Source organism: Salmo trutta, chromosome 13 (assembly GCF_901001165.1).
Source record: "Salmo trutta chromosome 13, fSalTru1.1, whole genome shotgun sequence".
NCBI classification, from domain to species: Eukaryota; Metazoa; Chordata; class Actinopteri; order Salmoniformes; family Salmonidae; genus Salmo; species Salmo trutta.
Genome location: NC_042969.1, coordinates 65,275,507 through 65,295,849, shown reverse-complemented (window position 1 = coordinate 65,295,849; position 20,343 = coordinate 65,275,507). Strand labels below are relative to the sequence as shown.

General features: G+C 42.6%; 1 protein-coding gene across 3 annotated transcripts; it reads left to right on the top strand.

Moving 5' to 3' along the window:
• The first annotated feature begins 1,213 nt into the window (after positions 1 to 1,213).
• Positions 1,214 to 19,265, top strand: LOC115206337 (hepatocyte nuclear factor 1-beta-A-like). Of its 3 annotated transcripts, none has more exons than XM_029773155.1 (10): positions 1,214 to 1,794; positions 4,458 to 4,657; positions 5,002 to 5,272; positions 5,658 to 5,893; positions 12,383 to 12,534; positions 14,011 to 14,137; positions 14,401 to 14,592; positions 14,893 to 15,011; positions 15,810 to 15,854; positions 17,805 to 19,265. In XM_029773155.1, exons 1-10 carry the CDS (start codon positions 1,424 to 1,426, stop codon positions 17,823 to 17,825), a joined length of 1,734 nt encoding a protein of 577 aa, XP_029629015.1. In that variant the 5' UTR covers positions 1,214 to 1,423; the 3' UTR covers positions 17,826 to 19,265. The 3 variants fall into 3 exon arrangements, with proteins under 3 accessions (XP_029629015.1, XP_029629014.1, XP_029629016.1); XM_029773154.1 differs by having other exon boundaries at positions 1,215 to 1,794; positions 5,658 to 5,905; XM_029773156.1 differs by having other exon boundaries at positions 1,216 to 1,794; positions 5,658 to 5,905; positions 14,401 to 14,574.
• The last annotated feature ends 1,078 nt before the right edge of the window (positions 19,266 to 20,343 follow it).

The following is a 20,343-nucleotide window of genomic DNA, read 5'->3' as shown; positions in this document are numbered from 1 at the left end:
TGGTCATATAATGATCAACCACGAGTATTGATACTACACTGACAGTAAGGGCGGTATAATTATTGGCAGGCAATACCACTGTATCAGATATGATATAATCAACATCTTGTTAACCAATATGCTAAGCAGTATTAATACATTTTCATATGGATAAAAAATTATTACAATTCCAGGCCACATTTTGCTCTTATGACTATACCAACCAACTCTTCCATATTAGCCTACTTCATTTGTTTAGTTCTCCCCGTTCTACAGGTCACCGAACCTGCCCGATTATGTAGGCTTACCGTGATGTGTAGGCCTTCATTGTAAATAAGAATTTGTTCTTAACTGACTTGACTAGTTAAATAGAAGTTAAATAAAATAAATAAATAAATAAAAATGATATTCATCGGCACCTGCTTGTTGGCCTGGTCAATCTGGTACGTCCCCAGCGCGCCATTCTGCGACTAGAGCGTTTGAACTATGGCCACGATTCCAGCGCTGATCTGTTCATGGATTCCTCTCCTCCTCTTCTAATGTCTATTCTGATATATATAAAAACAACTCACTGGAATAGCGGTTTAAATGGTCAGACATTCCTATAGACTATAAATCTTATGAGAAAGATATAGAAAAACTAAAATACAAGCCCAAGACTGGCAGACCTGTTATGCATAGGCCAAGACGTTTCTGATATATTTATAGTCCTATGTAAAAAAAAAAAAAAAAACAATATCACAATCAGATTCTTTTTTATAATGAAATAATCGAGCTTGTGTAAATACTTTGTTATGACAGTAGGTGAATAATTAAGAATGTGTCACGTTGTGTAGCATACATGTTATGTAGCTTGCATGTTTTTCTGTTTAATTTAATGACAACAAAAATAAACACAGTTGATACGATAAATGCTATAATGAATAATATCTGATATTGTCTATACAATATTATTATAATTACAATGTGTTATTATTATTATCATTATTATTAGTAGTAGTCGTAGTAGTGTAATTATTATCACAAGTATACCATCCCTCCTCTTTCACCAAAGTCTTTATACAAAAGAGTCCAAAGTTCATGAAAGTTTTGTTGCTGATAAGCAGAGCCAATAAAAGCAACAGCGCTCCAGTGTAAACACTGTCAGGTCTACCTGCTTCAGTTAGTCAGTGCAGCCCTCTTCTGACGATTTGCATAAAGTCCCCATCAGCCAGCCCACTAATTACCATGTTTTATATTCCCTGCCCTCTGAAAGCATCATGGCAAATGATATCACTCTCCTCAACTGGGAAGTGAACCAGCTTCTCTGAGCAGGTGTCAGGAGTAGGGAATTCACATAAACACTGGAGCACGAGAGGAAGAAAGAACGAACTTTATTTTTGTATTTTCTAGTTCTTTATTCTCCTCAGCCTCCCTTTTAGTTCAGAATTTAACTTTTTTTTTAATGTTCTCGAAAATGGTGTCCAAGTTGACATCTCTCCAACAGGAGCTCTTGAGCGCCTTGTTAGATTCCGGAGTTACCAAAGATGTTCTGATCCAAGCGTTGGACGATATGGATCCTAGCCCGAATGGCTTTGGAGTTAAGTTGGAGAATCTACACATGTCTCCGCCAAGTTCTAAAATCAACGGAAATGATTCGGATTCGAAGCCGGTATTTCTTACGTTGAGCAACGGGCACGGTAAGGGCAAACTGTCGGGAGACGAGGGGTCCGAGGACGGAGATGATTTCGATACCCCACCGATACTAAAAGAACTCCAGTCGCTTAACACGGAGGAAGCAGCGGAGCAGAGGGCAGAAGTTGACCGAATATTAGCGTAAGTGGATACAACTTTAAATGTTTAATTGCGTACATTTAGGACTGTTCATTACCGAATGAATGTGTAGGGAAAGGCTCACAAATAAGATATGTTATTATGGATATGCCTACTTGTTTTAGATTTTGTTGTAATTTCAGTGCATTTAAAACGTTTTATATTTAACATATATTTACAATGACTGGCTGCCTTGTCCAGGGGAAGAACGACAGATTTGTACCTTGTCAGATACTGGCCCAACGCTCTAACCACTAGGCTACCTTCCGCCCCAAGAAGTGTATCTGCATCGTGTCTGTATTTTAGAATGCTGACAAAACTCCTGTAAAAACATATTTGAATTTAAATGTAAAGCGCAAGGCAATATGTTCCCTGTGTTTACAAGTATAAAATAATGCGCAAGTAGTACTTTCACGTTGTAGTTACTAATTATCCACACGGGTTCTTATTTATTTACCTTAGCAAAATATCAACGAGATCTATTATTATTAACTTACTCGATCTCTCTCACTTAGATTATATATGGCAGTGCAAGAAGAGAAAGTTAATTCACAGCCACGCATTTGTTTATTATGCAGGATTAAATGTTGCACTAGATATAGGCTCTAATAGTAAGAATAACGTTCTGGTGAAATATTGCAACACTTCTTGAAGCAAATATTATTTTGTTTGATGAATGTAGTCTATAAAGGCCTTAATCTTTATACATGTTGTTATTGTCTTAATTTATCTTCTGAAATACATTTATAAATGTTCATTCATTACGCTAGTAACATGATCAAGTGGCCGGCAGAAAATCAAAACTAACCCACGTGTAGTTAAGTTATTATTAATTGTATTCTATAAATCATCAACTGAAAGATACACAGTGTTGTATGATTAGAGTGAATGGAGATCCGGTTATCCATTGTCGAATGTTATAAACCAACATCTAAACCAACACATAAACCCGCAGACTTAATTCTCCAAAACAAACAGTTGTGTGTAGATTTGCAAAAATGACCCATGTGAAGTCAATACTTAATCTGAGATGACTGTGACGGTAGGATAAATCTAAGTGTTATTTTACTGTAATATTTTAAAGCAAGCTGCGCATATATTCTAGACCTTTTAAGTTGTTTTGATATATAGATTTTTTTTATCGACATAAACCTCCTATTGAGCTGTCATCCTTGGGTGCAATTGTGCAATTGTTTATAGTTGATATAATTGAAGCATTGGAATAATTCAGAGGATTTTAGACCATGGGCAAGTGTATTCTTCGATAATTGAATGCAATTATGGATGGAAGCCTTGAATTGATACATTTCTTCAATTTATTATCAATGTATTATCAATTTCCTATGTTTAAGCAAACAACATGATCTTATTAAACCAAATCACCTATTTATTTATTTGATTCATACTCGATTCTGGGATTATTTAGTCTGAATTTGATTAGGCCTATAGGCCTATTGTCCAAATGGGAAAATGTAGACTAGAACGTCAGTGTGTGTCAGACTCAGATGACATAAAATACTATGCTTCTAAACCAATGTACACTAGGTCTATCCTATTGGTGCTTAGTTTAGATTATTTGATAGCCTAATTTAGTAGCATTTGTAATATATTTCTGTATCCTATATCCTTAGTATCTCACATCCGCTATGAAATATTGACTTTTCAAAAACAGTGGAAAAGGTATAAACCAAGGTCTAGGATTTAGATGTTCAAATTCACCAGGGTTGCCTCTTAGCTACAGTCATAACACTGAATTGAAAATAGGCCTGATTTCTGAACGTATTATGAGTTCACCAGTGGTGGAAACAGTACCCAATTGTCCTACTTGAGTAAAGGTAAAGGTACCTTAATAGAAAATGACTAAAGTACACTCCAACACTCAGACATCATTTACACACAAGCATGTGTGTTTAGTGAGTCCGCCAGATCAAAGGCAGTATAGGGATGACCAGGGATGTTCTCTTGATAAGATCGTGAATTGGACCATTTTTCTGCCCTGCTAAGCATTCAAAATGTAACGAGTACTTTTAGTTGTCAGGAAAAATGTATGGAGTAAAAAGTACATTATTTTCTTTAGGAATGTAGTGAAGTAAAACTAAAAGTTGTCAAAAATATAAATAGTAAAGTACAGATACCCCAAAAAACTACTAAAGTAGTACTTTAACGTATTTTTACTTAAGTAATACACCACTTGAAGTCATCCAGGCGATGTACACTATCTCAGTAAAATCAGTAACCTTTGAAAATATTTACATCCTATTGAATACAATGATTAATGGTCGTTTATTAGGGTACTTAACAATTGTCCCAACCCCCCAAAAATACTTCAACTTTGGGCCTTGCAAAACAGGGATAACGTCAGGCGAAGAAGTCCGAGAGAAAAACGAATAGAATAAACCAAGGGAAATACATGTTCGTGCTGTATCTTGATGCTGAAGCTAGGTTAGGAATGTATTTGGCCAATGAATAATACATTAGATTAGCAGTGCTATTAGTATGAGTGTTATGGTGTATAATGGTCTATAGCCTAGGAGTTGGTGCTAATTTAGCACCAACACCTATAGGCCATTATACACATAACACTATTAGGCCACTAATAGAACGAATAACATGTATTTAGCAAGGTGATTCGAATATTGTTTTATGTGTGTTTTATGTAACCGCAGTGAGGACCCGTGGCGTGCCGCCCGCATTATCAAAGGCTACATGCAACAGCACAACATACCACAGCGCGAGGTGGTGGACGTAACCGGGCTAAATCAGTCTCACCTCTCACAGCACCTTAACAAAGGCACGCCCATGAAAACCCAGAAGCGAGCGGCGCTCTACACCTGGTATGTCAGGAAACAGCGGGAAGTTCTCAGACGTAAGTTAATATTTGAGTTTCTCACACAGCCTTTGATACAGTTAGAGTCACAGAGGTGTGTTGGCCTAGGCGTCATAATACTAATGGCCATCCACAACACAATTTGCATGAAAATAAATGTCATATCTCGGCTCTACATATGGTCAGCATCATATTCTAGTAAGCCTATGCCTCAAATGTGTCTGATTTATCATTAGGGCATAGGCTACATATTGTGAAATTGTCCCTCAATAAATTATGCCTTATTTCTTCTTATTGTCTTATTGATTTGTCTCCATTCCACCCAATACAATGTTTTTATGTGACATGAGATGCATTGAATGTACCTTGTTCTTATTTTCCAGAATTCAACCAGGCAGTTCAAGGTTCTGTCAGCAATATGACCGACAAAGGCAGTCAGGATCAGGTGCTGTTTTTCTTCCCAGAGTTCAACCCTCCTGGTCAGGGTATGGGGCAGCAAGGGGAGGAGGTGGGCTCTGAACCCTCCTGCAAGAAAATGAGACGGAACCGTTTTAAATGGGGGCCTGCATCCCAACAGATCCTCTACCAGGCCTATGAAAGACAGAAGAACCCCAGCAAAGAGGAGCGGGAGGCTCTAGTGGAGGAGTGCAACAGGTGAGCGGAGGACGCGTTGGAGAATGAGAAAGTTACGCCTTTTGGGCTGCGTCCCAAATGCCACCCTATTTCCTATTTAGTGCACTGGTGCCAATATGGCTCTGGTCAAAAGTAATGCACTATATAGGGAATAGGGTGCCATTTGGGAAAAAGGGACACAACTTTGTTCTTCCATTTAATAATTGAATGTTTGGCACATCTTATTTGATACTAACTCCATTATTACAGCAGCATATGGCCCTAGCTTAGAATGATTTTGACAGGGTTGAATGTCTCTCTTTGTTTACTGTATCCAACTATCATTCCAATGCCACTACCATTTTATTTCCCCTTTGTTCTTTTCCATTTTATTCCATTGATACTATTTAAATCTCTCCTCCTATAGGGCTGAGTGTCTCCAGAGAGGGGTGTCTCCATCTAAAGCTCATGGGCTGGGCTCTAACCTGGTCACTGAGGTACGGGTCTATAACTGGTTTGCCAACCGGCGTAAGGAAGAGGCCTTCCGTCAGAAGCTGGCAATGGACGCCTACCCCATACCCATCCACAGCATGAACCCTCTCCTGTCTCACAGCCACAGCTCCCCACACCCCCACAGCTCCCAGACCAGCGCATCCCCCCCTAGTAAGATGCAAGGTAGCGTCTCCACATCACATGCATACCACAGTATATTACTCTGCTATTATATCTAATATAATACTACACACAATCATGGAATGATAAAACATGTGGGCTTTCCTACTGCTGGACCTGTCCCAGCCATGATCTGAGTGCATTTAATCACTATGGTATCCTGATCAGGGACATGTCTTTGACAATTAGAAGAACAATGGTTGGCAAAATAATTGGATGATTTTATTTTCATCCCCAAGCAAGAGTGAATGGAGGGAGAGAAAAATGGTTGATGAGATCAGGGAGAGAGAAGAGAGAGGGCAAGTGATCAATAAGAGTCACTGAGGGAGCTGAGCAAATGTCATTGTTATTCTGATATTTGACAACACACCGAGAACAATCCACATTGTACCTGCAATCTCCACTCCAAAGTCAGCAGGCAGGCAGGCAGGCAGGCAGGCAGGCAGGCAGGCAGGCAGGAGCAGGAGAGTGGCACAAAGAGCAGCAGTCCTGTAACAGGCCAGGGTCAGGGCAGGGTCACGGAGGGATTCAGCGCTAGTTCAACCTATAACCACTACTTCCACATTCACTCTATAAGCATAAGGTCGGTCGGTCAATGGTGACTTTTTGGGGAATCAACAAAGTTCCTGAAGTTGTAAAGAGGAAATCCAACAAACTGACCGTTAAACATCATAATGCTGTTTGCACTCAGTGCAATTTAGCCATCTACCGGTGTCTATAAGAGATACAATGGAGCTGATATCTTGGCACAGCATTATCCTCAGTGCCATCGCTCACCTCCATAAAAGCAATGATTGGAGGAACTCAATCAAAGCCCCTTGTCGTTCTTTCAAGTTATAACACGAGGTCAACTCTCTAGAAAAACAAGCCGTTTGCCTCGGGTTGCTCTTTTACCTTTGGTTATACTGGGCCCATTAGCCCATGCTCTGTTTGCTTGTGGTTTTTCCCAGCACACCTGACCAAGCATTGACCTCAGGTTGCAAATTGAGGAGCTAGGTTCAATGATAGGCTTGAGTGGTGGGGAGAGAGAAGGGATAGGGTAAGGGTCAGAAGAGGAAGGTACTTTGCTCCCCCTAGCCCTCGGTTGCCTGCTTACAAGGTGTCCTGCCGGTGTGCTGCCAACAGCATCAGCTGTTTTTCAGTGTCAGCCCCTGGCCTGACAATAGCACCCCAGCAGGTTGCCTCATCGCGTTGCTAGGCCACGGCCTGTGTTATGCATGCTTAATGGACAGTTAAAATCCTTGGCTACTACATCTCCCAGTCCTTTGATAAGTGGCTCCCCTGACTTCTCTTCTCTATACCCCAGCCTGGCAGGGGTCCCTATTGTCTGTGGCGTATTGGAAGACTGCAGTGACTGTAACCTAGGTTCATTTATCACTGCTGGGCCTTGGGGAGGGCCTATTTTAAAGCCTCCCCCCTCACCTTTATAGGCCGTCAGTATAGTGGCCGAGGGAGGCTGGGGCTGGGCGCTCTGCAGACCAGAGCAGCAGGAGCTGTCCTCTGGGGTATTGGCTCTTTTCTGGCCAGACAGGACTGATGACCCCTTGTGCTCCAGCCTATAGTGAGGTGTGGGTAACCCCCTCCTTCAGAGCCACTACAACAGTTATGTGAGGGAGGTCACTATCAGGTCACATCAAGGAAAACGTCTTACTCCTGGAGTTTTCATTGATTCTCTTACTTCTATTGATAAGGGTGAGTTAACTTGATTGGTCACAATGGGAGAAACAGTCAAATAGTATTTTGGGGGGAAAGATGAGGTTATTCTACTGTCAGTGTTTGGTAAAAGACCAAAACAAAACAAATGTATAGATATCTTCTGTTACTAGTCACGTGTAAATACATACATGTAATAGGTGATTCACACACACTGTTGGTCTAATCAAACTGTTTCATCAGCTGAATGATCCATGTGTCTGAGGCCATAACACTTTTAGGGCCATAGTTTCCCCTTGGATCATTCATTTAACCATACAACCTACGTTTTTATTGAGAATAGGCAATTGGAATTTAACCCTTTTCTAAACGAAACAGATGCCAATACGTGTGTGTTTGTGTGTGTGTTTCACCATACTTTATGGGAAAGGATGTCATGACCATACTGTTGTGTTGTGTATAGTTGTCATGTTTCTTTGTTTGAGAGTGAATCTGGAAAGAAGTAGAGGGCGCTCAACCAATGTGAGTCGAGGTGCAACCCAAAAATGTGATAATCATTGAAAAGGAAAAGGCGCAACGCTCGCTCACCATTAAAAACGTATTGTTTTGTTCTTTGAGGGTGAATCTGAAAGCTAAGCACAGGGAGCAGTTTCATACATCTCTCAGCAAAGTATAGAGGTGGGCGGCTTTTCTTTTTTGTTGCTACTTCTGTGTCAATAATATTGAATGTAAGTGCTGTCTAGAGTTCTAAATAGGCCCTCCCTTTATGTTGACCTGCATCAAAGCTGAGATAAAAACGCTGACGTGCCAATCAACCCAGATAATTCAGCAACAGTAGCATCTTTTTCACCAGAATGTGCTAAGAGATTGAATTGAACGCCTGATAACCTGCTGATATTTCATTTTTTTGTATATTCCCTCGTCTCACACGGCAAAGCCTGCTGATTCAGGAATCTCCCCCCTAATCTGACACATTGGAAAGTGTTAAGCTGTAAAATTAAGACTGCAGTGAGGGGAGTGTGGTTCAATACCTGGTAGACTGGTGTAATGGGCACATTCTATTCATTTGGTAATCCTCTGAAAACAGTGTTATTTAATTTAATAACAGTGAGAGTAAAACCCCATATTATAGGAGGGAAAAATAGTGAGCAGGTTGTGTTGCCTCAATGCCTTGTGTTACCCAAGGCTATGTGGGAGTTTGCCTGGCCGCGGGATAGAGAGGCAAGGCCTGCCCTATGCCTGGCCCTGCTCTGTCCACTGGGAGCCCCAGCCTGGTCAGAGAGGTACCAAGGCCTGCTACGTCCTGCAGAGACCCGGGAGGTCTCTCATATGCAGCGAAGCTTCAATGACCAGTGCCTGGGGATGGGAAGAGGGGCTTTGATATTACATGGGTCACACAGAGCACTGAAGCCTTTTAAACCTGCTGCAACTCCCTGCTGCCTACGCTATCACTCCCCTTCACAGGGTTCTCACCCTCCCCCTGGTCTACTTCTAGTCTCCCCTGGTCCAGTGCTCAGGGTGCTTGGTATTGTGGTTGATTTAGCTCAAACCATATTTCAGCTGAGAATTTAGTGATAGAGAGGAGCTAGCTACCTTTTGTTAGGATGTAAATAAGAGCGGATGTAGGACACAGTCTGAAACTGGTCAAATGTCATGCAGCCAGAAAGTACAGTAGTTGTTTACATTTTGGGTTGTTTTTTTTCTCTAATATAACGTTATCTTGAGGAAGAAAGATTTCTTAATCTCAAGCTATATTGACAGCATCTTTATAATAACCCAATAACAAACTGGGGGTGAATAGGTTGGTATGTGGACGCCGCTGGCCGCCCCACTGGTGTCCCAGAAATGGAGCCCTCCTCCTCCTTCCAAATGACCAATTGCCTCAGACAGACTAGACGACGGAAGCTTTCCTGGGATTGGGGTTCCCTGCAGCCAGAATTACTGCCTGACACAGGAAAACAAAGCTGGCCTGAATAGCACCTCTCTCCCCTTGACACTTTACAGGATGTCCAGCTTGGAGATAAATGCCTCTTTATGAGTCCTCTGCCATTGTGAGGGTATGGGGGTCATGGGCCTGATGGAGTGCGGTATTGTTCTGTAGCGGTGTTAACAAGTGCTGTGGGGTTGCTAGTGTGATGTTCAAGACAATATGAGGTCTGTCTGTGGTTCTCTTGTGGTCTGCCTGGACAGACTAGACAACATGTTTGTTGTTAGTGGATGAAATACAGTCAAGATGAAAATGGTAAATTCTTTGGTCTGATTTAGTTGTATTTCCCAGGCAGTAAAGCATGTTTTTACTAAGGTAAACTTTATTTTGAGTGAGATACGGTCTCCCATTCTTTTATGGCAGACATATGATGCTTGGTGTCTCCTGTCTATGACTGTCTGTGGCTGTTTGGGACTGTCTGTGGCTGTCTATGACTGTCCGTGGCTGTCTGTGACTGTTTGGGACTGTCTGTGGCTGTCTGGGACTGTCTGTGACTGTCTGTGGCTGTCTGTGACTGTCTGTGGCTGTCTGTGACTGTTTGGGACTGTCTGTGGCTGTCTGGGACTGTCTGTGACTGTCTGTGGCTGTTTGGGACTGTCTGTGGCTGTCTGTGACTGTCTGTGACTGTCTGTGGCTGTTTGGGACTGTCTGTGGCTGTTTGGGACTGTCTGTGACTGTCTGTGGCTGTTTGGGACTGTCTGTGGCTGTCTGGGACTGTCTGTGACTGTCTGTGACTATCTGGGACTGTGACAGACAGGGCACTCAGTGTGACATGCGTGGGTCAGGGACAGAGGGCCCAGGGAAGATGTGGGATCTGAGAGTAAACACTGTCACAGTGGTTTTGTCCCAAATAGCACCCTATTCCCTACATAGTGCACTACTATAGGCCCTGGTCTAAATTAGGGCACTATATAGGGAATAGGGTGCCATTTGGTACTGGCCCAGTGTCACAGCCCACTGCTCTGCTCTGCAGGGGGGAGGGAGGGAGACTCTGTGTGAGACTGAGACTACAGGATAAGAATGTGTTTGACATTGGTTGTAAATGTGTAATGTTTGCTCTGTTGGTATCAAAGGGGGCCAGGATTGGCAAACATCTATTTGATAGGAGGAGAGCAGCATTCCTTTGGCCCCGGTGGCCAATGGAGGTGGGAGACAACAAGGGATCTAGACACGGGATTAAGAGATGGGTCATTCAGTGATGTCACAGAATTCAGTGACTAAGAGTTTGGACAGTGGAAGGATAGGTGAGAACATAGCAGGGCTCCCTATTGATGACATACTGTACATAGAAGGCATTTCTTCACTTTCATAGGTGTACCTGGGCACAGAGGGATCCTTTCCATGCTGGGTAGGAATCACTGTGCTGCCATATTTATAGACCTATCCAAGGCCTTTGATACTGTCGACCCTCCCCTACTCATTCAAAGGTTGTCTAAAATGGGCCTCGACCAGGCGTATTACAAGTGGTTTGGGAACTATCTGTCAGACAAGACACAATGTGTGCTTTCTGATGGTGTCAAGTTTCCTCAATATTACTAAAGGTGTCCGGCAGGGGTCTATTGTTTGACCTGTCCTCTTTTCTATTTGTATAAATAATATTGGTCTATCTGAAAAAACCTGTACCATCAATCTGTATGCAGATGACACTGTTATGTACGCTATTGCCCCTACGGCTGACCAGGCTATGTTGGAGCTGCAATGTGATTTTGTTGCTTTGATTTAAGATTGGTACGTAAGGCGGGAAAAACTAAGTGTTTGCTGCTTTATAATTCTCATAGAAATATTTCAGATGCTTACACATTTATGCAATGGATGGTTCTTTCATCGAGCTGATTCACACCTATAAATATATGGCCTTTTGGATTGACAATAATTTTACATTACTACATGATGAGCTAGTTATAAAGTTGAGATTTAAAGTAGGCTTATTTTATAGAAACAGATCATGCCTCTCCCTAAACAGCAGGAAGCAGATTGTATAGTCAACTTTACATGCCAGTCCTTGACTATGGTGACACCATTTATCAGAATGCAGCAGCCACTACTCTTAAACCTTTGGATGCCGTCTATCATAGCGCCCTTCGCTTCATCACGGGTGACTGTTTTAATACACATCACTGCATCCTGTATCAAAAGGTTGGCTGGTCCTCATTAAATTCCCGTAGATCACTTCATTACTCCCTTTTTGTTTACAAAGCTCAACTACACAAGCTTCCGACCTACCTCACTTTAAACTGTTAAAATGACAAAATATGAGACACCAAACCCGTTCATGGGGATGGTTATGTACCGTTTTAGTGCCCCCCATTGTTGGAATAACCTACAGAACTCCCTGCATTTTGACTCTCTGGTGCCTCTATGGCAGTTTAGGACTTTAATGTTGAATGAATTTAATGAGAATTGCAACTGTTTGGATTGAATGTAAATAATTGTATTTGTGGTGTTTGAAGCTGTAGTGTTGATTTTCTAAAAAACAATGGTGCTTGAGTTCATAAAGTCTAGGACTGGGGTTGTGGGGGGCTGGTGTACGGTGTATTGTACTCACTAAATGGCCTTGGCTGAGCTGGGCTGATAGCACCAGTGGAGGGGTCAGTGTGTTTGTTTGCTCTGCTCTCCCTGTTTGAGTCAAAGAGCAGGTGAGTCTGATGGGTTAGAGCACCTGCTGACATAGCACACTTAGTCATACTGAGAGGCCTGCTACCATATCTCTCTACCCTATATACTGTTATCCTGTGTAACACAGATGTTGTTAGGTCAAGAAATAAACTCTCAATCTAACAATCTGTCAATTTCTCTCACTCTTTACCTCCCTCCCTCCCTCCCTCCCTCCCTCCCTCCAGTGCGGTACAGCCAACAGGGACCCGGTGAGGTCAGCTCCTCGACGACCATCAGTCACCACGGCAGCATGTCGACCAGCCAGTCGGTGTTACAGCAGGTGTCTCCGGGCAGCTTGGACCCCAGCCACAGTCTGCTGTCACCTGATGCCAAGATGGTGAGTAACACACCTGGGCCCTCCTGGCCTCTGATTAGATAAGGACCAGGGCTGCGTTTAACATGAGGTACGTTCCAAATGGCACCCTATTCCCTCTATACTGCATTACTTATGCCCTATATAGTGCACCATAGTGCTCTGGGCAAAGGTAGTGCACTATATAAGGCAATAGGGTATAATTTGGTACGCAACCGTAGACATATAAAGTAGGTCCCGGAGCAAGACTCCCATGGAACAGTCTGTAGGGAACAACAGTTAGAGCATTGTGCTTCTCTCTGTGGAAAGTGCAGATAGGCAGGCAGGCAGGCGGCAGGCCTTGGCTCAGGCCATACAGTACGCCTTCACCACCAAAGTGAACCGGGTAGGTCCAGAGCTGAGCCAATAAACCTGACAAAGAAACATTCTGCATTATGCGCTTATTGATTAAATGCCCTGTAAAAAGAAGCGGAGATTGGAGCGCTCAGCACTGCTTGCTCTGCCAGGGAAATGACGACAGCGCTTGATTATGTTGAATGTTTTTCTACCTTCAGAAAAGGGAGCGCGAGGGGAGAAACTCAGCCCTCTGCCCTAGTCCAACATTTGATTGGTGAAAGTGAAACTTGACAGTACAGTACATGCAGAGACTAACTATTGTACGCTGGTGCCAAAAAACAATTATATTGTATTCTTAGTATCAGAATAATAACGAGTTTATGACACTAACCAGATTTGCCATGTTTAAATCTAACAAAGTTGAAAATAAACCATTTTATTTAGTGAGAAGATCCCTGATGATTCATAGTACATTTGTCATCCTCTCCTGTCAGTAGGAAGTTAGATGTTCGTAGGGAGGGCAGGTCAGTATAGTGTGGAACAGGTCAGAGCAGACAGGTTGTTATCTATGGGTACCGTACAGATGACTGTCTGAGTCCCAAATTGAACCCTATTCCTTATATAGTGCACTACTTTTGACCAGGGCCCATGGTGCACTATATAGGGAACAGAGTGCGATTTCAGATACATCCCCTGTCTGATCATCCCCTCCTCTCAGAGCAGCTGGCAGGAAATATGAACACACACACACCCACGTGCACACACATGCATACACACTACTACATTCAGTCTGTGCTTTTATGCTTTATCATCAGATTTTAAAATTTTTATTGTCTTCCTTCTCAGGATTTGCTCGGTGTAGATGACTGGAGTTACACAGACTGGAGTTACACTGTGTTTGTATAACTCCAGTCATCTACACCGAGCAAATCCTGAGAAGGAAGACAATAAAAACGCAGCAGAACTAACTCAACATTTATCTGTGTGAGCTGCATTGCTGAGAACATCTGATTTCACTTCTAAAGTGATTTACTTTACTCTATACCCTGATTTAACCATCCTTATATCCAGTTAGCATGTTAGATTTAGGATATTGTCAGTACATGACTTCATTTTTGGTCCAGAATGGTATCACTAAGTTTCTTAGTGTGTCTCTCTCTCTAGATGTCTGCGTCAGGTGGAGGCCTGCCACCTGTGAGCACACTGACCAACATCCACAACTCCCACCACACACACCAGCAGACACAGAACCTCATCATGCCTCTCTCTGGAGTCATGACCATCGCACAGAGTGAGTCAACCAACCAACCAATCAACCAACCAGCCAGCGCTTTGCATTTCCCATGTCTCCACAAGTGACTTTCTTACTGCAATAACTGCCCATTTATTCTCCTCTGTTTATGCACACATTCTTGTATTATTTTCTTGTGCGTTTGTATGAACACAATGGTTGAGCTCCAATTGGCAATAATGCACTATATAGGGAATATAGTCATGCTTTTATTGTCATGCTTTTGACATGAGCCAAATCACTGAGGTTCTATTTGGTTGTAGGTCTGAACACGTCGCAGTCTCAGTCGGTGCCAGTGATCAACAGCGTGGCGGGGAGCCTTGCAGCGCTGCAGCCGGTGCAGTTCTCCCAGCAGCTCCACAGTCCCCACCAGCATGGCCTGATGCAGCAGTCCCCCAGCCAGCAGCCCTTCATGGCCACCGTGACTCACTCACACAGTCAGTACCTGCCTCTTAGTAAGCACTAAACGAATGCTAATGCCATGTCATAGATGGGATATAATGGTGATTTAGCCTGGTCCCAGATACTTTTTCACTCATTGACACGCTCTGTTTAACGTGACAATTCCATAAGGAGTTGACAAGAGAGCAGAAACAGACTAATATGCAATTTGCTTGAAACTCAATTTCAGTATGTACAGATGTAGCCTAATCCTAACCCCAATCCTAACCCTAATGCTAACCAATTAATAAAGGCAAATCAATTGGGTTAAAATTAACAATGAGATGTTCTCTCTATGTCTTTGTCTATGGCAGTGTACCCTCACAAGCAGGAGCCCATGCAGTATTCCCACCAGTCACGGTTTCCCTCAGCCATGGTGGTGACAGACACCAACAGCCTCAGTACTCTCAGCTCCATGTCATCCAGCAAACAAGTCAGTCACTAACCTGCTTCAGTCTCATCTAACACAATCAGGCCCCTCTCCCTCTACCCTGGCCCTGACTCTGTCAATACAGTCTCCTCTCTCTGTCTGTCCTCAGTGTCTGTCCTCAGTCTCTGATATTTGACCTCTCTGTATATTAGAGCATGTACATATATAATGTGAGGAATAATCCCTTTTGCTGCTCTCTGAGATATGTTTGCACAAGTTACGCTGTATAAGCTGTATTTAAACTAAAATGTTTGTGAAATATAGGTGGTTGTAAATGTAAGTTGTAAAGCTTGAAAATCAATTCTGAGCTTGCAGAGTTTAGGCGCTGTACTGTTTCTTGTGCAAACCTCCCATTAGAGATCGGCTTGATTAATTTCTTTATCTACTAACACACCAAATCTTCCTCACAGCCGACACACAACCCCCTCCCCGAACTGAGCACTCACTAACAGTAGGCTGATAGACTAGGATAGATACAGTAGGCTGATAGACTAGGATAGATACAGTAGGCTGATAGACTAGGATAGATACAGTAGGCTGATAGACTAGGATAGATACAGTAGGCTGATAGACTAGGATAGATACAGTAGGCTGATAGACTAGGATAGATACAGTAGGCTGATAGACTAGGATAGATACAGTAGGGCTGTGTCTCATATGGCACCTTATTCCCTATATAATGCACCATAGGGCTCTGGATAAAAGTAGTGCACTATGTCGGGAATAGGGTGCCCTTTGGATTGCACACTAGGTCTGTGTGTTGTGATTGTGTGTTGACTTGTTTAATCCCTGTTACATTAGGATTCTACCGTAAACAAGATGGTGCAACTGGGGGGTCTCTCCTGGGTAAATACTATTTTCTTAATTCAGTCACCTAATAAAGTCCCTTAGTTTTAGCCCGAGTGCCAGTCTGTTTGTGCCATCATGCAATCTCTATTGGTCTTGAAAATGACAGCAATGGAGTTGGCAAGAGCACAAACCGATCTGGTACCAGGCAAACTTAGTTTAACTGCACTGGCTCAGTGAATTCACCCCAATGTGATGTGTTGTTGTCCCAAAGCCAAGGTCATTCAACTGAATATTTGTGTGCAATATACCATATTTTGCGTAGTAAATGTCTGTGCTTTAGATTACTATATAGGCATAAATTAATGTTAATACAGACTGATACAGGAACCTTAATTCATGTAATCAACATACACTACCCTTCTTATGCATCTAAAGTCAATGAATGGCAATATGAGATCAGACTAATGAGATATTGAATAATGCAATCTTTATTTATTCACATAATGGTTTCACAGCTAATGTTTTTGTGAGGCTCTGGCTTTGATGCTGGGTTTGACCCTAGTACTCAGTTCACTCTGCTTTTGTCTGAGCATGTGGACCACAAATCTCAATCATTGGCCCAAGGAGTCGGGTGTATGGATACTCCTCAGAATTCCTATTTCCTTTGAAAGGCCGGACCAATCAATCACCCGTGCCCTCATCCTGAACGGCATTTGATTAATGATGCCTCCTTTCGCTTTCCTCTCCATTGGGGAGAAAGAGGGCTGGTCGCTCCCTGGCCTGGCAAGACCTAGTCCCCTGATCAGGAAATGAACCCCACTGTTAATCAAAGTTCAGGAGGCTTGTGTCCTGCTACTTACTTCCCTGTTATGGGGGTTGATAGTGGGGGAGTATAGGGTGAGGGTGGGGGTGTTTTTTGTTGTAATTACAGCTCTTCCCCTTTCCTACATCTCCCTGGTCCCAGTGATCGCTCTAGCCTGAAATGCCTTCCTCTGTGCTTTGCTTTCACACGCTCAATTTCCCACGCTGCCTGAGACAGAGCACTCTATGCTGCCCGGCCGCAGCACTGTCACTGCTCATTGGGTGGCAGGCTGAAGTGCTGAGATGTCTCGCTCAGAGCAACATTCTGGCAGATGCTCCGATTGGCTTGAAAGCAAACTGTCCCCTTGTTAGAGTGGTTTTGGAAAGATACTGACCGGGGGCTTTTGGTTTGATATGTATGTAGAACCCATCGCTCTACAGTGTTGAGTAACGAAACCTAAGACGGTCATCAGTAATGTTTTTTCAGAGCATTGCAAATAAACCTAAACATATTGGTGTCTAGTTTTGAGCTCTGATGATATCATGGTATATTTGTAGCTTTATAGGTGGAGCAGCATTTAAACGAGCCAGCGTTTGGACAGCAGGCTCCTCCAGGCTGCCTCTCAGGTCTTTATTTGGACTGGGTGGTGCAGAGAGGCCAGTGGGCTCTTCTCATGACATGACCAACATGCTCAGACTTTATAACTCTCTTGTTTGCTGAGGACACCCCTCCCACCCCATGTTAAACTCACCTCCACTTAGGGTTAGACTGTGGTCTGAGCAGCTGGCCTCCACCTTTATCAGGTAGGGCTGTTTGCTGGCCAGAGGGTCACGCCAGGGTCAACTGCCTCCACCCCTTGAGCGAAAGGAAAACATGAATTCCACAAACAATCTCCAAAAGGCCATTTGAATGGAAGCAAGGCTTTTCAGTGAAGTGGAAGAAGGATGTGGAATGTATTTGGTCAGGTGTGGCGTAGGTAGGCAGTAGGCCACAGGGCTGATAAATCTGCTGTAGCCGTTTACATCCAATCTGAATCTGACACCATGGGGACTTTAGAAATGGGACCTATTATCATGACAATACATATTAAATACATCCTCACCAGAAGATGTTTCTTGTGTTATTGAATAGGTTATCTTAATTTGTTTGTGTGATGTACTCACTCTGACGTTTTTTTCCCTCTCTCTTGGTCTCTCTTTTTGCAGTGTCCTCTTCAAGCCTGGTGAGAGTACACACCTGACTTCCTTGGTGCCTAGCAACAGGAGCACATTTTTCCACCCACTCACTGTGGTAACCATGACAACTCCTAATAACTGGCAACAGCGCACTGGACGATGAGTCAGTCAATAAATCCACAGTGGTGGAGGTTGAGAGGAGAGGAGGAGTGAGAGAAGGGGAGAGAAATTAACATTTTGCATTAATAGACACCTAAATGAAGGGAGGAGAACTGGATTTCCCCTGACATACAGATGATCAACAACAAGGATGTATGATTTTTCACTACAAACACAATCTTGTGAAAACAGTATTCATTTCTCTATCTTTTCATTGAAAATGTGTGCAAATGACAAGTCATCGCTTCTATGTGGCCAGTCATTTGTGACATTATCAAGGAACAAAACAAATGGATCTTCACATTATGCCTTACATGCTGTGGTATGTAAGAATAGGACTGGTGGAGTGGATGTCCATGAAGAACTAACATGTTACTATGATCTGATGTGGATAGATGAAGGCGTACGGAGGCTGGGGGGAGAGGACACGATCTGCCTCAGTCGGCCCAGCTACGTTGGGCTGTGGTGGGGATGGACTGTATGGGGGACTGGGTGATTCCCTCTGGCACAGGGCCCGGACTCATGATGGGCAGATTTGAATAATCTGATCCCCACTATACTGTATGTTATCAACGGCAATGCACAACTATCAGAACTACTGGATGACAATCATATTAACTTTGTCCTGAGCAACTGTATAGGTTTTTGTAGATAGATATTTCATATACATACGTACCTGTTCTGGTTGAAGGAGTCTTCCATGTTTGTTTTTCATAATGTGATTTTCTGTACTGAACAGTCAATAGTGCAGATAATTATAACTTTGTTCATGTGTCTAAAGGATTTCAACATTTGTAATTCCCAAACACGGGGGAAATATAATAGACAATATATTTGTATTTTTTATTTGGTTCCAATTGTAAACTGTGATTGAAAGATATGACAATCTTTAGAACTAAAGGACTATGCAATGTGCATAGAAGTGCATATGAAGTGCATATGAAGCCTCAGAAGACTGAAACGTGTACAGTACTCTACAAACAGAAGACAGAGGAATTTCTGAGACGCACCATTACTCTATGAACTTAATGACCCTCATGTTGTTTCTGTTGTCAGAGCTGCGCACAACATGACACAAAACATTAAACCAAAGTTTTATTTTGTTTTTTTATATACGTGTACAGTAGATACTGTATATAAAGTAGTCAGAAATTCAGTTGGACACTTTGGGTGTTTTTCTTTCACCCATTTCCCATGTTTCGTTCTGAAGAGAGAGTCAGCGTGCTATGATATCATAAACAAAGTCTGCCCTGTGGGAGTGTTGACTCACATATTCACTGTATGCCTTCAAACCCATTTCTAGGTTTTGTCCCAAATGGCACCCTATTCCCTATATAGTACACTACCCTTGGTTAAAACGAGTAGTCCACTATATAGGGAATAGGGTGCCATTTAGGATGCACACATTGTCCCAATCCTAGGGTGGCTAATGCCTGCATGCCTGCCTGGGAGACCTCTCTCTGACTGATGTTTGCTCACACCGTTCAGGTGAATTTCAGGAATGGGACTTTAGCCCTCCCAGGCTCCCTCCCCTCTCCTCCCACTTCCTCATTCCCAACGTTTCCTCATTTAAAGACACATATGGAATTGGACCCTTTTTTATTTTTCTCCTTTATAAATCATAACAGCCTCCCCCCGTGACAATGACAATATTTACAGGTATTTGCAAGCAAAACAGTGATATGAGTCTTGTAACTTGTGAATGGGTGGAAGATGAAAGCATCTCTTGTTGTGACAGCAGCCAATGTAATCAGCCTGGATTCCACAGAGGTTGAGAAATGTTATGGAGAGTTGGATAACCAGCCGCACTTAGTTACTTATGAAATCCCAATCCACCAGAGGGGTCCAGAAAAACAAGCACAGGATACAAACAATCAGGTTTTTATAATGAACATTTGTATAGACTGTCTGCGTGTTTTCTGAATAATTATTTTACTTCATATTTTCTAAATTGAAGTCATACCCTCTCCACCTCCATATTTTGGTTGGCACATACTGTACAGACTCCCTTTCAATAGGTCACTATCTTGTTATTATTTGTACTACCTTGTTTCAATCTGTTGTAAACATACCCACTGCCATCTAATCAGAGGGCACGCAGGTCCACTTTCAACTGTAGATGACAGACGAAGACAAGTTATTGTCTCTTTGATGTATTTTTGTATAAAATGGAAATCAATCCTTTAAAATCATTATTTATACTTTCTGAGAAAATGTTGATATTCAAGTAAAGCTTTTTTTTCAAAATGAATGAATCAGTGTTGGTCAGTGTTTTCTGTTTTCGTGTGTTTTAACAGAAAGGTTATATTTTTTGATGACATAATAACCCACTGGGCACAAACGTCAGTTCAACGTCTAGTTTTGATTTACATTTGGTTGAGTTGTCAACTAACCTCAATTCAACGTGAAA

Bases quoted from the DNA above. Each gene is read 5' to 3' on its own strand.
- LOC115206337 (XM_029773154.1), top strand. From the start codon at position 1,424: ATGTTCTCGAAAATGGTGTCCAAGTTGACATCTCTCCAACAGGAGCTC. The intron at 5,906-12,382 runs GTAGCGTCTCCA...CCCTCCCTCCAG, and splicing joins CCCCCCTAGTAAGATGCAAG to TGCGGTACAGCCAACAGGGA. The intron at 15,012-15,809 runs GTCAGTCACTAA...CTGTTACATTAG, and splicing joins CCATGTCATCCAGCAAACAA to GATTCTACCGTAAACAAGAT.